We start from the raw sequence: 19,119 nt of genomic DNA, 5'->3' as shown, positions 1-19,119 counted from the left end.
TTCCAGAGTGCTCTGGACCTCAGACTGGGCCGAAGGTTTACCTTCCAACAAGACAATGACCCTTAGCACACCGCTAAAATAACGAAGGAGTGGCTTCACAACAACTCCGTGGCTGTTCTTGAATGGCCCAGCCAGAGCCCTGACTTAAACCCAATTGAGCATCTCTGGAGAGACCTGAAAATGGCTGTCCACCAACGTTTACCATCCAACCTGACAGAACTGGAGAGGATCTGCAAGGAGGAATGGCAGAGGATACCCAAATCCAGATGTGAAAAACTTGTTGCATCTTTCCCAAAACGACTCATGGCTGTATTAGATCAAAAGGGTGCTTCTACTAAATACTGAGCAAAGGGTCTGAATACTTATGACCATGTGATATTTCAGTTTTTCTTTTTTAATAAATTTGCAAAGATTTCTACATTTCTGTTTTTTTCTGTCAAGATGGGGTGCTGAGTGTACATTACTGAGAAATAAAATGAACTTTTTTGATTTTTGGAAAATGGCTGCAATGAAACAAAGAGTGAAAAATTTAAAGGGGTCTGAATACTTTCCGTACCCACTGTATAGTGTAACCATACAGTGTTAAAATAGTCATAACTTCATTCAGTTGAGCATACACATACTGTGCATCCAGTAAGATTCACACAACAGCAGACACTACTCCTTTTTTTGTAAAATGGTCTTTTCTTCATTTTCACCCAATTACTTTTCCATTAACTTGCCACTCAAAACATTTATTAACATAATCTTAAAATACAATTGCCATTTTCAGTTTTTATCCAGATGCTGTTTACTAAAATGTTTTGAATATACTTATAAGTCCTTTTTAATTCATCTCACATCACTTCAAAGCCAAAAATTTAAGAGCATCTCATCTGGCTCCCAGCTGCTGTACACTGCGCACTCAGCAATGTCTCTATGGTGTTGAAATCCTACCTGACATTGATGTTCATGACCTTGTCATACTGAGCCAGGTCTGTTGTCTCGATGCTGCCCATGGCCAGGATACCAGCACTGTTAACCAGCACGTCCAGCCGGCCGAAGTGAGCGATAGTTTGCTCCACTGTCTTCTTCACCGTCTCCTCGTCTGTAAGGTCTCCGGGAACAAGCAACGGCTGGACATGGAGACATTCATTATGTTCTGACTTAAAAGGCATTTTTGCGCAGCTTTCCAAAACATACACAATACAGAAGAAATCACTTTGTTAAAGACTGCAATGTTGGGGTGATACAGTAGCCAATAAATGTATTTGAATGTGCTAGAAAAAAATGTCTGCTTTATATAGTCTACATATATACAGTGTTTACCCTGAAGCACAGTGTTCCTAAATACACCTACATTTAAAAACATGTTTACAATATGCTTTGTGCTCATCTCACAACGCATTAGGGCACCTGTCAACTCGATGTGTCAGACTCTGGTCATTTTAAGTTAACGTATTTAAACAACTGACACACAGCTAACAGGCTGTCACGGCCAAACTCCATTCAAAAAAACAGATTTATAGTGAACGCAGCGATACGCGCACAGCGTCAACATGTCGGCACTCCAGTTACACATTATCTAAATCACATAGTGTCCCGCTCAGTATGACAGTTACCTCGGCAGCTCCACAGTCGGTGCACTCTTTGGCTATTTTCTTGAGGTTTTCCACGTCTCGGCCGTTCAGCGCCAGCAGGGCTCCGAGTTTGGCGAACAGGACGCTCGTGCCTGCACCGATGCCCGAGCTGGCACCCGTTATCAGGGTCACTTTCCCCTTAAGTGAAGACACCTAAAATACACATACATACGTGTCTATGAAAAGGCCACACAGGACCTTCCCATAAAGTGTCAACATCTTCATACTAGAGGTAATAAAGAAAGTATAAAACTGGTGAACGGTGAACCACGTGGAAAAAGGTAAACTTACTTTAAATGCATCGTCTGTGGCCATAATTTCTGTGCATGTACTTTGCATAAACTTACTAGATCCAGTGCGATATGCTTCGTCTACTAGTGATGACGCAGTATGAAGCGCCGGCAACTGACCGAGCGACTTGTAGTTCATTTACGGCTACAACACTGCTCCTTTCCTACGCCTTCAGGATCTTGCCTCTTTCAATGAAGACATTTGAAAATGCTGATTTTTGCACGCAGATGTTTTGAAATCATGCTTTAAAAACTGAACACATTATTTGTACAAATTTTATTCAGTACAAAACATTGGCAATTTATTTACAGAATCTATCAGGAAAGAAAAAAATAATAGCAGTGCTGTACAAAATAAGCAGTGTTTTGTTTTTGGACCAAATTGTGAATGCATGAAGAGAAATATGTTAAGAATATACCTAAACTTCATCATTACAAAAGTTTTGTCACATCAATATGGTTTTGAAGGAGATGCAAACCATTTCTTAAAATTCATAATCACGTAGCTAGAAAGTAGAGAAAGCATACACCTGACATTAGCTCTGGCATGCAATATCTGTCACTAATCCATGGTCAGCAATGAATGTGTTGACTTATTTAAACCATAAGGTAATTTCTCCCCAAATGACCTCTGTCAGGATCCTGGTCGTTGCATTTCTCTCCAATTTCTAGCCTCTGACAAGTTATCCAGTGTAATGTCGGAAAGGTACACTGCACACTGTATAAGCTGGCGTGATGAACAGTCCACATCTGTTAAAGGCCTATCTGCATATTTGAAGAGAAAGTGGCCTATCCTGCAAAAGGATTGGCATGAATGGTGACATCTTTTATCCGAGTTTCAGTCAGTGGTCGGAACGTCTTTTCATTGACGGGCAGTTTCTCCAGTTCATCCAGTGTTTCCAGGCCATCGATAATCCTATATTTTGAATAGAGCAAGATGTCAGCTGCAATCATAAATTATATTTTAATCAATAACTGCTAAGCACACTAACTGGCTGTCTGTAGAGCCAAAACATTTTCATTGTGTGTGTGTCTCCCTCTCTTATATCCTCTCCTTGTTACACCCATTTACTGGTATAAAAGGTTGCGTACTTTCCAAACACTGTGTATTTCATGTCCAGATGGGGCTGTTTGGCATATGTGAAGAAAAACTGGGAGCCGTTTGTGTTTGGGCCATTGTTTGCCATTGAGACCACTCCTCGTACATTATGCTGAAAGAAAAGAATGAGGAAAGAACACAAAAGGGACAATGTTAAAAGACGGACTCCTGAAATATTAGGTAATGCTTCTTCCTGACATAGACAAACAAGCTGGAGTTAGTAGATACTCACTTTTAGGTGTTCACTATACTCATCTTCAAATTTGCGACCCCATATACTTGTTCCACCTTTGCCTGTGCCTGAGTGGTGAAGCCAAACATAGGAAACCATGGACAGGAAGTGAGGATGTGAATTCTGACATTTTAGTATTGAAATGCAACAACAATCCTGTAATTTACCTGTCGGGTCTCCAGTTTGAACCATGAAACCTTTAATATTTCGGTGGAATATGCAGCCGTTGTAGAACCCGCTGGCACACAAGGCAAGAAAATTCTGTGAACAGTAAAAAATATATTCCATGACTTTGTTCACATGAAATCTGAAGAAAACACAACACAAACAAAAAGCAAGTATCTGTAATCTATAATAATACAATGACACAGAACACCACTTTAACGTATCTCTAGCAGGTCTGAAGTCTTTGGAAGAGCTGGAGCATGTAACTTTACTTTACTGTAGTTGACTTACCTCACATGTTTTCGGTGTGCGCTCACAAAACAATTCAATTTTAATTTCACCTAGATCTGTGTGGAGGGTAACCGCCTATGAAATTGAGAAAAGAAAGAAAATCATTTAACGTTAACTTTTAAGAGGCGCAGGAACAGCCATTCATTACTGCCTGTTAGCCGACGTTAGCTTAGCTTGTTAACGCTACTGAGGCTGCAAAACGAGTGTTAGTTCTCACTACAAAAGGGACGTTTCTGGACTGACTAGTAGCAAACGTATCTGCGTTAAACCATCTTATTAGTTAATAGCTTCTGAAACTGTTTTGTTAGTTTCATGTTGACAGCTACCCACTGGAATATTTTACAATAAAATTTACCATTTCAAACGTTGCGTCTACGAACAAGTGTGTCGGTAAAACATATCCGTCTACGTGCAGTAGCCCAGCGCTGAAAGGTTCCGCAAGGAATTGACTATCATTCACATAGCAAAATGAAAGCGACATGCTCTAGGTCTATACATTTGTTACTATTATAATGAGCCAATCATTGAGTTATTTGCAAATATTATAAATGTGTGAAGCAGTGTACACTTGAAGACATGGCAGGATTAACCTGGTATTGGGCCCCTAGGACAAAACTTCTGGGCCCTTATTATCCACCTAACTTCTCCATTCGCTGTGCATTCGTTACAGTTTTTCTATGAGGATTACCAATTTGTTATTGAGTAAATAAATACATTAATTTTGGCACCAAAAACAAAGGCCTATAAGCTCAAAACAGATAATGAATGTCTTAATAAAAACTAGATTTTGTCACAGGGACCATCTTCAAGACAGGGCCTAAAAATCAGTTAATAAAGCAGGATGTCCCATAAGGCCCTCATCATGTCAGCTCTATTGTGTTGATTATGGTTTATAATTTTCAGGAGATAATCCAGTTTTGTATTAACATAGACTTTGGCAACTGTAGTTTAACTGTAAGTGGCCTTGTGTTTAGAAAGACTGTCCAATAACTACAGAGACCCTGGTTTTGCTTGCTTGAGCAATAAAAGTGTGAGCATGTCTTTGTCAGGTGTTCTCCAGTTCCTTCTAAATAACGTCTGAATAGTATTTTGATTTATCACACTGTCTAATATCCACTATGGTACCTGGGCAGTAAACAGATTCTCTACCCAATACCAAAATACTAGAGAGAACTGAAATGTTCACAACATTCAAACCCTTACCCAACAGAAACCAAGTCAAATTTGTTCAAACGACTTTATTTTACCTCCAGTGGATTGTGTGTGTAGGAGAAGATGGGAAACATGTGCAAACAGAATACACACTGCTGCATCATTCATGCCAATACTGATGCGATGATGATTTTCTTATTAACAAAAAACCAAACAATGCATGAAGCCAAATTTGTACATCTATGATTGGATTTTGGGAAATGTTGAGGGGAAAAATTATTTTGAGAGAAAGAACAAAAATGACATCAAGGAGTAAGAAAGTCTCATCATGCCATCATACATACATGTGGACAACACTTTATCTGTGCTAACCACAATGAGGACACAATTCTGAAACAATACAGCTCAATTTAAGCATGGCCATTGACGAAAACACAGGATCAAGGTTAAACCAAGTGGTTTTTTTTAAAAACACAAACAGATTTTGTTTTAAAACCAGCAGTCAATATTAAATACACCAAACTAGAAAATAATGTATAGAAATGCATATAAAACTGTAACTGTATAAAACTGTTTAAATTAATACATACAAGGTGTAATAAAAAAATAGGCAACTCAAAAAAGAAGTGAGTACTAGCAGGTTTCCTGAGAAATTTAGCTATATTGTAATAATACTAATAGCTGTCAAAAACAAAATCAGTCCAAATTATGAAAAAGGAGGGAAAATACAGAGAACAAAAAGATTAACAATAACTATGAGATAAAAAGCTAACCTATTTACTGATACCACTTTACTAGTAACCTATACAATATATTTTAAGTGTACTGACCATTTACTTGCAGTGCTTACTGCAACAACTTTATATTTGATATCTGATGTCACTCTTCATTAGAATAGCTGATTGTCTTAATCTGTGGTGTATATTGCTGATGTGTTCTGGATGCCATTTAAAATGCTCCAGTTGGGACATAAAAGGATCAAAAATGAATTAGTTTTTCTGAGTAGTTCTTCAACAAAGAAAAACGTAACACTACTTTAACAGCGTTTTAATCTCATGCCTCGAAGTCATTCTGTTGAAACTTCCCATCCCAGTAAAAATACAAAACTTGTTGTATACGTGAAGTTGCATACCATTATTTGCATTTATGTAAATTTTACTTCCATCACACTAAAATGAATGTGACAAGAAGAATGCCCATGCAAATTAGAAAACTACATCACTACTACTTACATAGTTTAAATAAAGGCAATATTGCACAATATAGCATAGTTAAACATGTTACGGACATGAATGTACATAGCTTAAACTATTCCTATGCTTTTCAACCCAGTTACTGTACTGTATATTGCTACTGTCCAGGTTTTCTTTGCAGTTAGGTTTATTAAAACATAAACTGATTTTTCTTTCTCAGGGTAAACACAAGAGACCCTATTGTGTGTTGTGCTGTGTCAGAGCTGTGCATTGATCTTCAATTCCACATTTACAGCATTGTCCGGCTTACTGTGGCAAAACACAAGTGCAGAAAAGTCACTAAGGCAAAAATTATTAAACATTTCTCTACAAATGAACACACTTTGAAACCAGAAAAATAAATGACCACAATTACATGACCTGACCTGAAAAGTATGGAAGCCCATTTATGACAATAAAAAAAAAAAGACATTAAGAATGATAAAAATATAAATTCTCCTTACGTCTCCCACAATTATGAAATCAAGCCATAATTGTGACAAAATATGACACTAATCCAAAATTATGAGAAACTAAGACAAAAAATATGTCAAGTCAAAGTTTTACCATCTCACAGATGAAGTTTTGTTAATTGAAGATATCACTTATTTTGACTCTCTCAAAAAATCCAATATCCACAATTAAAAAACCACCACCACATCCATTCCCGCCCTGCGATGGACTGGCGACCTGTCCAGGGTGTACCCCGCCTTTCGCCCGATGTCAGCCGGGATTGGCTCCAGCCCCCCACGACCCTGTACGCAGGATAAGCGGTTGACGATGGATGGATGGATGGACATCCATTCCCAAAATGAGCTTGTTTCAATTCAGTTATCCAAATCTAAACCCAAACGCTTAAGTTCTAGATCACTTTTACAAATAAGAAATTTTACTGGAAATTGTCATTATTATTGTTCATGCCTTCTGACTTTTACACTCTATAGTAGTCGTCAGCAGTGCGCAAGTCACACCGGTTAGGAGAGTTGAAGCTGCATTAAGGCAGACCTTCATGTAAAAATAAAGTTAGCAAAGCCAATGTCACAAGGTGACGCTACAACACAAAATAATGGGTCATGATCACATCTGAGACCCCAAATTTAACACTGGTGTCAAGAGTGGTCACTTGTAAAAGGTCACCAGGAAGTGATGAAATGAAACATTCGAGCAAAATCTTAAACATATCAAAGTGTTACTCCCATTATCATGTAGGGCTGGTACATACCACAGGAGGAGTGAATTAACATTAAGGCAACTGACCTGAAAACCATGGTTCTTTTCAAAAATGCACCCTAATCTTTTTTTCCCCCCCAATGACAAATGAAATTACAATTTTTCTTTTCAGTAAGTGGAACGTTTCATGTTTAAAAATAAAATAAAATAAAAATAAAATACAAATGCTTTGAGCTTTTTTAAAAAGCTATAAATTCAAATTTCACTACAATGAAATGGCAATGTCAGACCTTATTGCAATGGTTTTTTTTGTTGTTTTTACATAAAATAAACAAAATTAAAATGACACCTTAATGAATCTAATATAGCAATTTCAACATTTTTTGTTTAAAGATGGCTGTTTATCTCATACTACCCTATCAAGGTAGAAACATACTAATCTTACAATGTTATGATAAACTGAAACGAACACTAGGCCAGGCGCTTACAAAACACATTTAAAGACTTGCGTTTGTTTCGGACATCTGATCAACCTCTGGAGGCTCCATTTAAATGTTGTTATCCTGTACGAACTACATTTGAATACTGACACAGACATGACACACCTAGTTCAAAACCTTTTCAGCATTTTCCCCAGATTTGTTCAGTTTGTTTTATTAATACTGAATAGTATACTGGCAGTAAGGGTTGGGTATCTGCTTGTTGATAAGATGTTCCACAAATGTAATTGTATGGGGGTGATGTTTTGTAATACTAGTCCACTGGGTAGCAGTAAAATCATTGCTTTTCCTTAAGCACTAGGTCAAATACACTGCACATCTTTCCCCAGAGACGCCATCTACCCCTGCCCCCCACTCTGCCAAAATGGCTCCAATGAAGGACATCACTCTCTAGTCTAATACCCCATGCTGTACTGCTTCCAAGACTCAGGCCAACCAAAGACAACTCCTCTGCCTCTACAGCATTTGCTCTACTAACAGTGCAATGTACTCAGTGACCCCCTCCCTTACACCTTATACAACACCCTCTCAGACTCCATAACCTTTCTTGGCATGAGTCATCACTAGTTATCCTTGTTATGTCACTTTCAAGATTTTCCAGCACGTATGTGTATTTGAAGGCCATGGTCATCCCTCTACAGCAAAAAAACAATGACCACCAATTTATGTCAGGTCAGTGCTGGACAACAGGGAGTTCAAAGCCATGGAACAGCCGCTATTCTGATACAAACATGCTAAGTTGACTGTGTAGTTTGCTTGTGATTAGTATTGTCATTCCCTATATACACATACAAATATAACATTTAGTCATATAATCAGATGTCAACTCCTTAACATGTTATGATGGAATTGGGAGTTTGATACAACTTAAAATAAGTGGAGCAAGTAATAAAGGGAGATGTCTTAGAGATCACCTTGCTATCTCACTTAAAAAACTAACAATACTAGACACATTATTTTTATATTGTACTATATCTTGATAAGATAGGAACCTGATGTTATAGTAATTGAACAATGGGAACTTGGTCTTTTTCTGTCATTGTCAAAGTTGGCCCACAGTTTTGTTTACTTGCAACTTCTCCAACATAACTGCGTAGCATACAATGTAAACACATGCAGCTGAGCATAATGGCACTGCTACATTATTGTTAAAAAGCATAATTACTTGGTTATAATGCCTGCTAAGTCGGAAACGAAGGAAAATCGAATGTAGTTAAGAATTAAGAGAATAACCAGCAGCTAGCAGTATTTTGGTTCTGCCAAACTGGCACTGGTTCTCGATACCCAACCTTACTTACAGTACACTGCAGCAAGACTACAGCCTGCTTTAGGAAGCCCACTGGGACAGGTGTTCCTACACAGTGTCAGGGCCCAGTTGGTAAGTATCTGTTTTCATTTACAGCCACAGACCGGTTTAAGCCTGTTCTTTGTCAACTTTCCATAATTGTTCTTTGACCTCCGTGGGAAGGGTGTTGAAGAGGTCTTCCTCCACCACGAGACCGGTTCTCTTTAGCTGTCGGCACTCGCCCAGCTCCACGGGCAGACACTCCAGACGGTTTCCTCTCAACTCTAGCTGTGTTAGCCCGGTCAGCTCTCCAAACCGCGACGGCAGCGACTGCAGGCAATTGTTCCCCAAGTTCAAAGTGCGAAGCTTCTTGCATTGAAACAGCTCATTAGGCAGGCTCTCAATCTTTATTTGAAGGTGGGGAGGATGTTGTGATGGGAGAGAAATGGAGAGAAATTAAAATTTTTATAAATTTTACCTGCAGCAGACAAGTTGTTGCAAACTGTAACGATATACAATGCAATGAACAATCAACAAAGACAAAATGAATAATCCGAGCACTCACCCTGTTCGCCGTCACTGCCAGGTACTGAAGATTCTGGAGGCAGCCAATGTCCGTAGGGATACAGGTTAGGTTGTTATGACTCAGGTCAAGGAAGCGCAGCTTGCGGCAATAAAACAGCTGACTGGGGATCTTCTCAATCTTGTTTCTGTTTAAGTAGAGCTTCTCCAGGTTGGTCAGTGTGCCAATTTGGATGGGAATATAGGCTATCTGGTTGTACCAGAGCTTAAGGCAGATCAGCCGATGAAGGTGCTGGAAGCTGATGATCTCCTCGATGGTCTTCAGGTTGTTGTCCTTCAGATCAATCTCCTGCAAGTTGTGCAAGCTGAAGATTGAGTGCGGGATGCGTTCCAGATCACAGCGAATTAGCTCCAGTTCCGTCAGGTTCACCATCTTCTTCAGGCTGTTGAGCACCATCAGTTTGGTGCCTTCATTATTGATGGATAGCTTCTGAAGGTGCATGCCCACATCAGTCACCACCTGAGGTAGCTTGGTGAGATTGCTCTTCAGACGAAGAACTTTGAGCCTCTTGAGCTCCCGGAGCCCATCAATGACAATGTAACGGTTGTTCTCAGCGCTGAGATTTCCCGTCAGATGAAGTTCACTCAGATTCTTCAAACTGTAGATCCATAAGGGAATCTCTTTGATGTCAGTGAACTTGATGTGCAGAGACTTCAAGTTCTCACGCAAAAAAGCCAATGCAGGAGCTTCGATTCTGGCTGGTGTGTGGTAAAGCCACATCTCTCGCAAGTTAACCAGCTGGGCGATGATTGGGGGGATGGTGATATCGGGAATAAGCTCTAACTTAAGAACCTCCAGCTCCATCAGGTCAAATACTGTGTCTGGAATGCCACTCAGCATAAAAAGGTGCAACTCTAACTTCTCCTGAGAGTTCTTGGTAATCCTCTGCCTGAGCTTGTCCAATGTCCACTCATTGTTGAGGTTGAGCTGCCTCAGCTTATTTTCGCTTACTTCCGAGAGGAACACGGCAAAGCGTTTAGAGTACAGAGGGTCATACTGATCTATCATGTGCATCATAAATGCAAAGTCATTCTTTACGTCGGGTATGTCACTGTAGCTGCTCTCTTCCCGTATTGACTCAAAGGAGTACTTCTTTAGAGAGCGCCGAAGCATCCAGCAAAGTGTGTACATGCAGATCAAACCATACACCACTACTAAGCTAATGTAGAAACAGGCTAAGATTTTAAAAAGTGTAGCCAATGGGTGAGCACAACGGTACACGCTGTAACCTGTCAGACTCTCTATATTTACTGAACAGTCAACACTGAATTTAATGTCGTGCACGTAATACCCTGTGTAGCAAATTATCAAAACGAACTTGATGACTTTGATGATGGTCTGACGGATGTAGAGTCTGTACACAATGTCTCCTTCTTCAACATGTATACGGAACTTCTTCACTTTTTCAAACAAGGCTTTTGCCTGTTCGCCCTCTTTTTTGTCCAAAACCCCTGTTTCTGTTCTATCTACAATGCCCTGCTCAAAGCGTGTCTTTGTCCTTTGGAGCATAGGAACACTTGCTTCAACATCCTCACTAATAACAGACTCTTTGTGGTCCATTGAGCCGTTCATTTTCATTGGTTTTGGGTCACTCTCTTCAACCACTGTCTCTGACAGTGCCCTGGTGGTCCATGGGGAGTCAAAGCATTTCAGCAGGATGGATACAAAGTGCTCTAGTTTGGAACTAGTCCGTGGGAACTTAAACCAAAAGTTGCTGCAAGCTAGGAAAATAAGGGTGTGAAGTAATACTAGGTAAGGAAAATACTTGGCAAACCAGTGCAATCTGTTTTCGTAGCACACAGCATCCACGTAATTGTACTGGTGGCGGTCCAGATCATACTGGATCCCTTTGGGCTCAAAGAACAATGATGTGGTGTGGGTTGAATTGAAGTTCTTCTTGCAGGTCTGATTGACCACCCATTTGCAGGGCAGGCAAATCATCTTGTCCTGGGTGACCTGAAGTGTCCCTCCAAACACAGAAATCATAAGCATAACAATAGAGATGTAGTCTGTGAACACATCCCACCATGGTTTCAGGATGCGGTATGCTGGCTGTGTGTCCACAAAGTACCGCAGCTCGGTGATGGGGATCATGGTTTATCTGTGGGGGGGAAAAAAGGGTTGAGGGCGCAATCATAATTGAGTACAGTGGTATAGTGAATTATATAGTCTTGTTAAACATCAAAATCTTACGGATATGGCTTTCTACAAAATCAAAAAGGAAAAGCTCTGTCCCTCAAATGCCTGAGCAACCTTTACCTGAACCACAACAAAATACCAAGACAACAAATCAATACTAACATGCTAACAAGGTCATCCATCAGAACATTCCAGACAGTTAATCTGAAGGCTGCCACAAGTAACAAAACAGGGATCCCTGCCTTTACTATTGTTAAAAAGACACAATTAAGCTTGCTTTCAAATTGGGTGACATACTGAACATAGCATTTCAAATGCTGTGGCCAAATGGTAAACCAGCCATCGATAGAATGTAAAGTTTATCTGTCTCCATTTTAATTTAGTCCCTACAAGATTAATGTGAAGAATGAATGGGTTGTCTCCATGAAGAAGTAGAAGTGGGAAAAAAATCCAAATGTCACAGAGGAAATTAAACAGCTGCCTTGAAAATGTATGCGGCCTATAAACATAAGAAATGAGTAAACTTGCTTAATTAAGAAAACCCTATGCATCTGATTTTCAGTGGGAGGGCACTCTAATTAGTAGAAACACACTGACCCCACATTTTCTCTTCTGATGCGGATTATGACACCTAAACGGAGTACTTCAAACTGCATAAAGTATCTATACAATTAGAAAAAGTTGAAAGAAAGTCTGTAAAATTGCATTGTTACACAATAGCAATGCGATAAATACACAGATTGGTCATTGCATAAATGCATCGCAACTAACTAGGGCTAGGAGGTGGGCGATATAATACTCTACCAAATATCAGAGTATCTACCCCTTTAACATTGCTGGATGTATTAGACCAAAATGAGTAATGCTGCTAATAGGACTGAACAATTAATTGAAATTTGATAGCAATTGCAATATGGTCTACTGCAATTTTCATATTGCAGGAGGTGCAATATTTGTTAAAGGAAAAATGTGTGTAAAAATACCATTTTAACATCATATTCTACAGACAAAAGCATCTTTGTTTGGTACAGATCCTTACAAAAATCACACCATAAAGATACATAAAAAAATGACCATTCCCTCCAATTATTGTATTATATATTGATATTGATAAAGCGAAATAACATGACATTTAAAGGACAGGAGTAAATATTTTTTATATCCATGCAACAACACGTCTGCACCTAGCACACAGGCAGCAAGAGCCAGTTATTTCTCCAAGTTGTTCGTATGAAATATAACTGAACTTAAAAAAAAACAAAATAACACATGAACAACATTTGTGTAAGGACAGATAAAGCTTTAAACTCACTTGAAAGGTGGTCCTACTTAGACATCCGAATAGTAATGCACAATAACTCAAAGGCGATCCCCAACTACTCATTTGCCGCTGTTGTACATTAGAGCCAGATAAAGCCCTCCAAATCAACCTCCAGCCTTGTGCGAGTGTGACACGCCCAGCATGTAAGCTTGAGGAGTCACTCTTCTAAAGATGATGTTCCGTTTTGGCTTGTTTAACCCAAACAACAGGACCGCCAGAGGAGCCACCTTTCTCCCCTGCTCTCTATTCTTAGCCATTTCCGTTAACAATACCCAGAGTATTGTCTGTGGGGGCCTTGAGAAGCGCCTCCCTTAACCTTCAGGAGGAGATCCTGTTTACCTTATAGAAGCTGCTGTCTCCAACCAGTGTCTCTATGGAATACTCTACCGTCACCTTTTGTACCCCCACCGCCCCCCAAAAGCACACACCTACACATACACAACTAGTGTCTGGAGCTGGCAGTCATCAGAGCTTGTACTTTGTTAGGAAACTATAAAAGGCGAGGAGTCAAGACGCCAAGTCTGATCCTTGGCCAAATAAGCATATTTAGATTGGCCCCAGTTCAGAGAAAGTTTTGTCCACATAACAGTTACCTATTCTAGTGAAGTAGCCTGGACTGGGTTGATGATTTAGCAGCAACAAGTACACTCAGTAAATAAATTATAAACTCACCTGTTTGGAGGTGTTATCTGTGCTGCAGTACCTGATGATGACCCTGGTGGACAAGCCACTCTCTGTGTATCCAAAACTCTTCATGGACCATTGCCTCCCTCATCGCCATGGGGTTTAATAGAAGCCCTTGAAAAGACATTTATATAAAATAAATAAGCAAGAAGGGCTCCAGCTCTTTAACGTTACAAGCATAACTTAGGAGAGACATACTTTAGCAAGAAGCGCAAAGAAAGTTACGTGCATACCTATTACTGATCCAAGTTATATTTAAACAACAATACTTTACTATAAATGACGTGTGCCTTTAAATGTATGGCTCTTATTAAGGAGTGTGTAATATATCCTGCCATATATGATTAGTGTGAATGTTAATTCAGATGTAACGTTACCGGCTAATCACCAGTTACCGCTTGTAACGTTAGCATGGAATGTCTTTGTCATCTGGCTAACGTTAGTTAGCGGAGCAAGCGTTTCTCAGCAGAAAGTTAAAGCTGGATGTTGTTTTTTCCTTCTATATACCATTCAATAACGTGACACGCTATCGCTGACGGAGTACACTGGTATCTGACAACAAGCTTACTTATAAGCACCGACCACAAACCAAAAAGATTTTTGCTGTTAAAACACGTTAGCAAACTAAGCTAGGCTGCTGTTAGCTTGTGAGCTAAACTAGCCATGCTGACAACCAGCTGTATCATTCGCAAGTTTACATCTTGGCAAACGCTGAACTTAATACGACCACGATCCATTGCTAACGTGTGTTAAAACTGCCAGGGTGTTCAACTTACTTAATGTTTGGTGTGCAGCGATCCAATCCAACACCTGTTTAATACAACTAACCACTTGCTGCTAACAAATTGCCCTCGCTGGTGCTAGCAGCTCAGCTTGCTAGCTGTTGTTTTTTCCAGCACCTCCGGGACAGTTCCCCGCTTTCACCGCCAAGGCGATGGATGGCAGCGTGGTGCTTTTAGCAAACATACAGGAAGAAGAACGCTCTTCCTCTCCTCTTTCTGAAAGAGGGGTGTTTTGACAGTAAAGGAGAAGCTTACAGCATAATTTAAATTTGGGACATGTGGTCATTGAAGTCTTTGCGGATTGTGTGCTCACCCCGAGCTTTAACGTTACTGCACCCGAACTGGTCGATGGCGAGCCGACAGTCTGTTTATAAAGCTGCTGTTACATTTTCAGCACAGTTTATGCTGTCAACCGGCTTCTCCACGAAGGACACATGGCACAACAACACAAACTTCAAAACACTGGGAAAAGAAGAAAAGCTAATTTCCTGCACTAATCCGGTCAGTTTACCCAGGAATTACTGTACAGGTCAAGTCAAACTGAACTGCTGGAATTGCAAACAGCGTCTTGACAAAACACCTGTATTTTTCTGCATGTCATGCAAAGTAATCCAGCCCCCTGAAGAAGGGGCATCCTACTTTAAAATTATGGACTGGTGAGTGTCTGGTCTCATGTGCCTTTACTCGCTATCCAGGTATTTATTTAGGTCACTTTGTGACCAAAACATTTCATGTTACCATGTGTTGCCTCTTTTCAGTGACTACACATTCACGCTGGACACACAAAAGCTGCAGAAAAGATACTTGCAGCTTCAGCGGTCTCTACATCCAGACAACTTCAGCCAGAGATCTGTGGTAGGCAGGGGTATGTAAGGGGAATCTGAATGGAGATCAGTTGAGTAACATGGTTTATGAGTCAGCTGAGAGACTGTCCTATCTATTAGTACAAGTGTGGCACTGGAAATTGTGTTTGACCCTGTGTCCCTATTATGCCACTTGACTGTGCATTTTTGTTTTGTTACTATGATTCGTTGTGAGTTGGCCAAGGGAATAACTCGGGGCAAAGTTGAAAGATGGCTTTGTTAAAACACAAATCCTAACAATGTAGGTCTTCCTCATGCAGCTTTCCCTATATTAAGCTGCCAAGCAAACAAGGTCAAGGCAAGGCATGAACAGCAACATAATAATAAAGACAGGAGGAAAGACAAGAGAACTTTTATAGTGCAAGTAATGATATTTTAGCATAGGTGTGTCTAATGACAATAATGGCTCAGTTCCATTAGGTATGCCAGGAGGCGATTCCAGTAAGTCAGCATGCGCAGTACTATTATACTATTAATTACACCGCTTTTCCTGCTATGACATGATAAGATTTCTGCTCTGAAAAAAATCTATTACAAAATACCATACATTGTAAACTTAAAAAGAAAATACTCACAGTAAGATCCTGAATTTATTCACATTTAAGAAGAATTTTTACTTTCTTTCTTAAAAAATTACGTATAACCAATTAACTGAACAGTTGACAATTGATGTAATAGTTGACAGTTGATTGATCATTGTTGAAGCTTTATGTGAACGTCATTACAAGTTCAGCAAAGTTTATATAAGTGAAAGTTAAAATTGAACGAAAACTCAATTGTCTGACATATGTGAAGACCTTTCTATTTGTTTTGCTTGTTTTTGATCTTTGATTTTTTTCATTGCCAAATCATGCAAACCACCAGCACCTGACTGTTGTTGCTGTGTTAGGGGAATTTCTTGTTTTAACCTTTCTATTAATATTTCATAACTCCTGTTAGAGTGGATCTGTGGTATTAACAGCTCAGTTTACTTGAAGAGTTTTTAAGGAAGAAATACTGGCTTACATGTCTAAATACGCTGTGCAGTTAAAGCTGAAAGTCAAAATATGACTTCAAAGCATATCTGGGCAGAGGAGGAAAAGCAAGAAGCGTAAATTGTATCCCAAAACAACTGGCAATAATTATTTAAATTAAATATAGGGCAGAACTAATGTCTGTCTTTAATACTGATTAATGCCCCCTCTATTTTCTTGATTACTCGATTTAATCATTTTATTTATAAAAGGTAAGGAAAAAATTAAAATGCATATTCAAACTCACTATCCTGACAAAGAAAATATCAAATCTTTACATCCTAGAAGCTGGAACCAACAACGTTCAGCTCACATCAAATACACAGTGGATATTTGTGAGCTGCACTTGTCTCAGTGTGTTAGTTCTTGCCCTGTATATAATTAGGGGTGCACAATTTGAAGAAAAAGTCATACTGTGATTATTGCGGACAATATTGCGAATGCGATTCAATATAATGGAACAAATTATACTATGAGTCTGCTTGCTTAATTATCAAGGAATGCGCGCAATAATGACATTTTGAAATATGTATTTTTCAACTTGAACAAAGTTAAAGAATAAACAATATTTATAACAATAAAGAACAAGGGGAACAAGTTCTACGGAAGAGGCGGCCAGAAGCAGCAAATATTGGCACACTGGCTCTGGCTAAATCTACATCTGTATGAGACTCTATCCACCACCTGGAGGAGGAACTAGTATACATGAGTGTATTAAATAAAGACTATAATGTTTAGTTAATAGTTTACTGTTTGTATAACAATAATATATTAAATACTACATTCATTAGAATTTCATATAATAGTAGGCTATACTTTTTTACCACTAGTTCATTTCTGTGGGTTGTTTTTATTCATTAAATCCTTGTGCAAGCAAAAGGCTCTACATTGGTGTCTAATTTGTTAATGCTAAGTACTAACTTGTCCATAATCATATTGTTCAACATTTAATGATTTGCTGTAGCATGTCAAACTTTTTTAATGTCCCGCCCCATTCAGGCTGTGATTGGTCAGTTAACAAAAAGTGAAACTTCGGCTTTATGAAACGTTGAAGATGTTGAACAACAAAAGGCACCGATACAGCTAACGTTAAGTGGCCAGCGAGCCAAACCCCAACCTTCTTTATCTTCTCCCAGTTTTCTTCTGTCTGGCCGCTTCAGCTGCAGACGACGTCTCTGTCTCTGTCACAGAGGATTTCTCTCGTTGCTCCGGTGGCGAGTCTGACTATGTTTCGACGATTAGCCGAGGGGTTGGGGCTTACGGTAGGTTGTTGTCTTAAAAGTTACTGGCACACTGCTCATAAATCACCTTCCTCATTGCAGGTAGGCTTATCTATTTTTAGGGCCACATGCAAGAGCCCGGTGTGGGCGGAGATAATGAGCAGACTGCAGCGCACAGAGGAGAGAGCTGACACACGCTTATTTTGTTTTATTAAATCACACACTTTTTGCTGTTATGTAATTGCACATAATGACATCGCGATTGCAATTGACAATTAGATTAATCGTGGAGCCCTATAATATAATCTTATATTTTGCCAATAAAAATCAACTGGCTTGAGCAATTTTGCATTTTAGTGACTCCAGCTGACAGAAAGAGGCGACTGTTAACTGAACTGTAATTTTAAAGGGATACTTCAGAACTGCAAAAACAGTTGTATAATGTCTTCTATGGCTCTGGAGGAGTTCATCAAGTCAACCACGATTATGTAATTGGGATGTAATCAGGGTTATTTTAGCTTGGGCTACAAGTCTGCAAATTTATCACAGAAAACCTGTGTTACAAACTGGGGAGTGGAGTTTAAATTCATGGGTGTTTCCCTAGCAAGGAGGGTCTAATGAAAGGTGCTATCACATTGCATTATGGGAAATGTCTGATGCAGTGTTTTGGCACTTTTGACCCATGCTAGGGACTAAAAGTGTGCATATCTCAGCCTCTGCTGCTGTGAGTACCCTTTAAAGAAAATATATAGAATTTCATTAATAAAGTGGACACAGGAAATTCAGGGTGATTGTTTAAACTGAAAGGCTAAAGGGAAAAGACAGGAAAGAGATCTAATTTTGGTTTGTTCGCTTGTCTTTGTATGGAGCACTCACTCACTGCTGTTTAGGAAATACACTTTATAATTAGTGCAAAGTTTCATGCAGATCGGACTCTCGTCCTAGGAGTAAGTGCCTCCTTACCGGCTCTATCCCTGCTGCCCTTAAGGAGGCCACTGTCACTCCGTTACTCAAGAAGCCCTCACTGGATCCTACCGTGTTAAATAACTTCCGCCCTATCTCTGTTTTGCCTTTTGTCTCTAAGGTGTTAGAAAAAGTTGTGCTTGACCAACTCCAGATCTTTCTAAAACGCAATGATATTTCTGAAAAATTTCAATCTGGTTTTAAGTCTGCTCACAGTACTGAATCTGCTCTGCTGAGAGTTTTAAATGACATCTATCGTTCCACTGACACTGGTGACTTTGTGGCTCTTATTCTTCTGGATCTGTCGGCAGCGTTTGATACGATCGACCACTCCATTCTGATATCCAGACTAGAATGTGATGTGGGGCTAAAAGGCATCGTCCTCCAGTGGTTCCAGTCTTATCTCTCGGGTCGTACTTTCAGAGTAAAGCTAGGAAATTGCTCATCGTCTGTTGCGCATCTAACCTGTGGCCTTCCTCAAGGATCTATCTTAGCGCCTTCTCTCTTTTCCCTCTA

The 19,119-nt window shown here is 39.6% G+C and overlaps 4 protein-coding genes across 4 annotated transcripts in view; 1 reads left to right on the top strand and 3 right to left on the bottom strand.

Moving 5' to 3' along the window:
• Positions 1–905: 905 nt before the first annotated feature.
• On the bottom strand, positions 906–2,019 carry zgc:101858 (uncharacterized protein LOC449555 homolog). The gene is made up of 3 exons (XM_046034976.1): positions 1,911–2,019; positions 1,602–1,772; positions 906–1,115 (listed from the first exon to the last, which is right to left on the bottom strand). Exons 1-3 carry the CDS (start codon positions 1,956–1,958, stop codon positions 933–935), a joined length of 402 nt encoding a protein of 133 aa, XP_045890932.1. The 5' UTR covers positions 1,959–2,019; the 3' UTR covers positions 906–932.
• Positions 2,020–2,171: 152 nt separating this feature from the next.
• Positions 2,172–4,203, bottom strand: ppil3 (peptidylprolyl isomerase (cyclophilin)-like 3). Its single transcript, XM_046034975.1, has 6 exons — positions 4,052–4,203; positions 3,697–3,771; positions 3,408–3,501; positions 3,241–3,308; positions 3,002–3,120; positions 2,172–2,825 (listed from the first exon to the last, which is right to left on the bottom strand). Exons 1-6 carry the CDS (start codon positions 4,175–4,177, stop codon positions 2,699–2,701), a joined length of 609 nt encoding a protein of 202 aa, XP_045890931.1. The 5' UTR covers positions 4,178–4,203; the 3' UTR covers positions 2,172–2,698.
• A 716-nt stretch (positions 4,204–4,919) lies between these two features.
• Positions 4,920–14,882, bottom strand: lrrc8ab (leucine rich repeat containing 8 VRAC subunit Ab). The gene is made up of 4 exons (XM_046034374.1): positions 14,539–14,882; positions 13,751–13,876; positions 9,601–11,719; positions 4,920–9,440 (listed from the first exon to the last, which is right to left on the bottom strand). The coding sequence occupies exons 3-4, from the start codon at positions 11,710–11,712 to the stop codon at positions 9,165–9,167; spliced, it is 2,388 nt and encodes a 795-aa protein (XP_045890330.1). The 5' UTR covers positions 11,713–11,719; positions 13,751–13,876; positions 14,539–14,882; the 3' UTR covers positions 4,920–9,164.
• The window catches only part of hscb (HscB mitochondrial iron-sulfur cluster cochaperone), an 8,169-nt gene continuing 3,279 nt past the window's right edge, over positions 14,230–19,119 (top strand). Inside the window, exons 1-2 of the mRNA XM_046034375.1 lie at positions 14,230–15,200; positions 15,303–15,399. Of these exons, the coding sequence (XP_045890331.1) occupies positions 14,821–15,200; positions 15,303–15,399 (477 nt within the window). The 5' untranslated portion in view covers positions 14,230–14,820. The remainder of the gene's footprint in view (positions 15,201–15,302; positions 15,400–19,119) is intronic.

This window comes from Micropterus dolomieu, linkage group LG21 (genome assembly GCF_021292245.1).
Source record: "Micropterus dolomieu isolate WLL.071019.BEF.003 ecotype Adirondacks linkage group LG21, ASM2129224v1, whole genome shotgun sequence".
Lineage (NCBI taxonomy): Eukaryota > Metazoa > Chordata > Actinopteri > Centrarchiformes > Centrarchidae > Micropterus > Micropterus dolomieu.
Note: the sequence above shows the minus strand (reverse complement) of the source record. Positions and strands in the feature narration are given on the sequence as shown.

Excerpts from the sequence above, each read along its gene's own strand:
- lrrc8ab (XM_046034374.1), bottom strand. The coding sequence starts at position 11,712 with ATGATCCCCATCACCGAGCTGCGGTACTTTGTGGACACACAGCCAGCA. Across the intron at positions 9,441-9,600 it reads TGGCAGTGACGGCGAACAGG|ATTGAGAGCCTGCCTAATGA; the intron begins GTGAGTGCTCGG and ends CTTCAAATAAAG.
- ppil3 (XM_046034975.1), bottom strand. The coding sequence starts at position 4,177 with ATGTCGCTTTCATTTTGCTATGTGAATGATAGTCAATTCCTTGCGGAA. Across the intron at positions 3,502-3,696 it reads GCACACCGAAAACATGTGAG|AATTTTCTTGCCTTGTGTGC; the intron begins GTAAGTCAACTA and ends TACTGTTCACAG. Across the intron at positions 3,121-3,240 it reads AGTATAGTGAACACCTAAAA|CATAATGTACGAGGAGTGGT; the intron begins GTGAGTATCTAC and ends CTTTTCTTTCAG.
- zgc:101858 (XM_046034976.1), bottom strand. The coding sequence starts at position 1,958 with ATGCAAAGTACATGCACAGAAATTATGGCCACAGACGATGCATTTAAA. Across the intron at positions 1,773-1,910 it reads CCACAGACGATGCATTTAAA|GTGTCTTCACTTAAGGGGAA; the intron begins GTAAGTTTACCT and ends TGTGTATTTTAG. Across the intron at positions 1,116-1,601 it reads CCGACTGTGGAGCTGCCGAG|CCGTTGCTTGTTCCCGGAGA; the intron begins GTAACTGTCATA and ends CTCCATGTCCAG.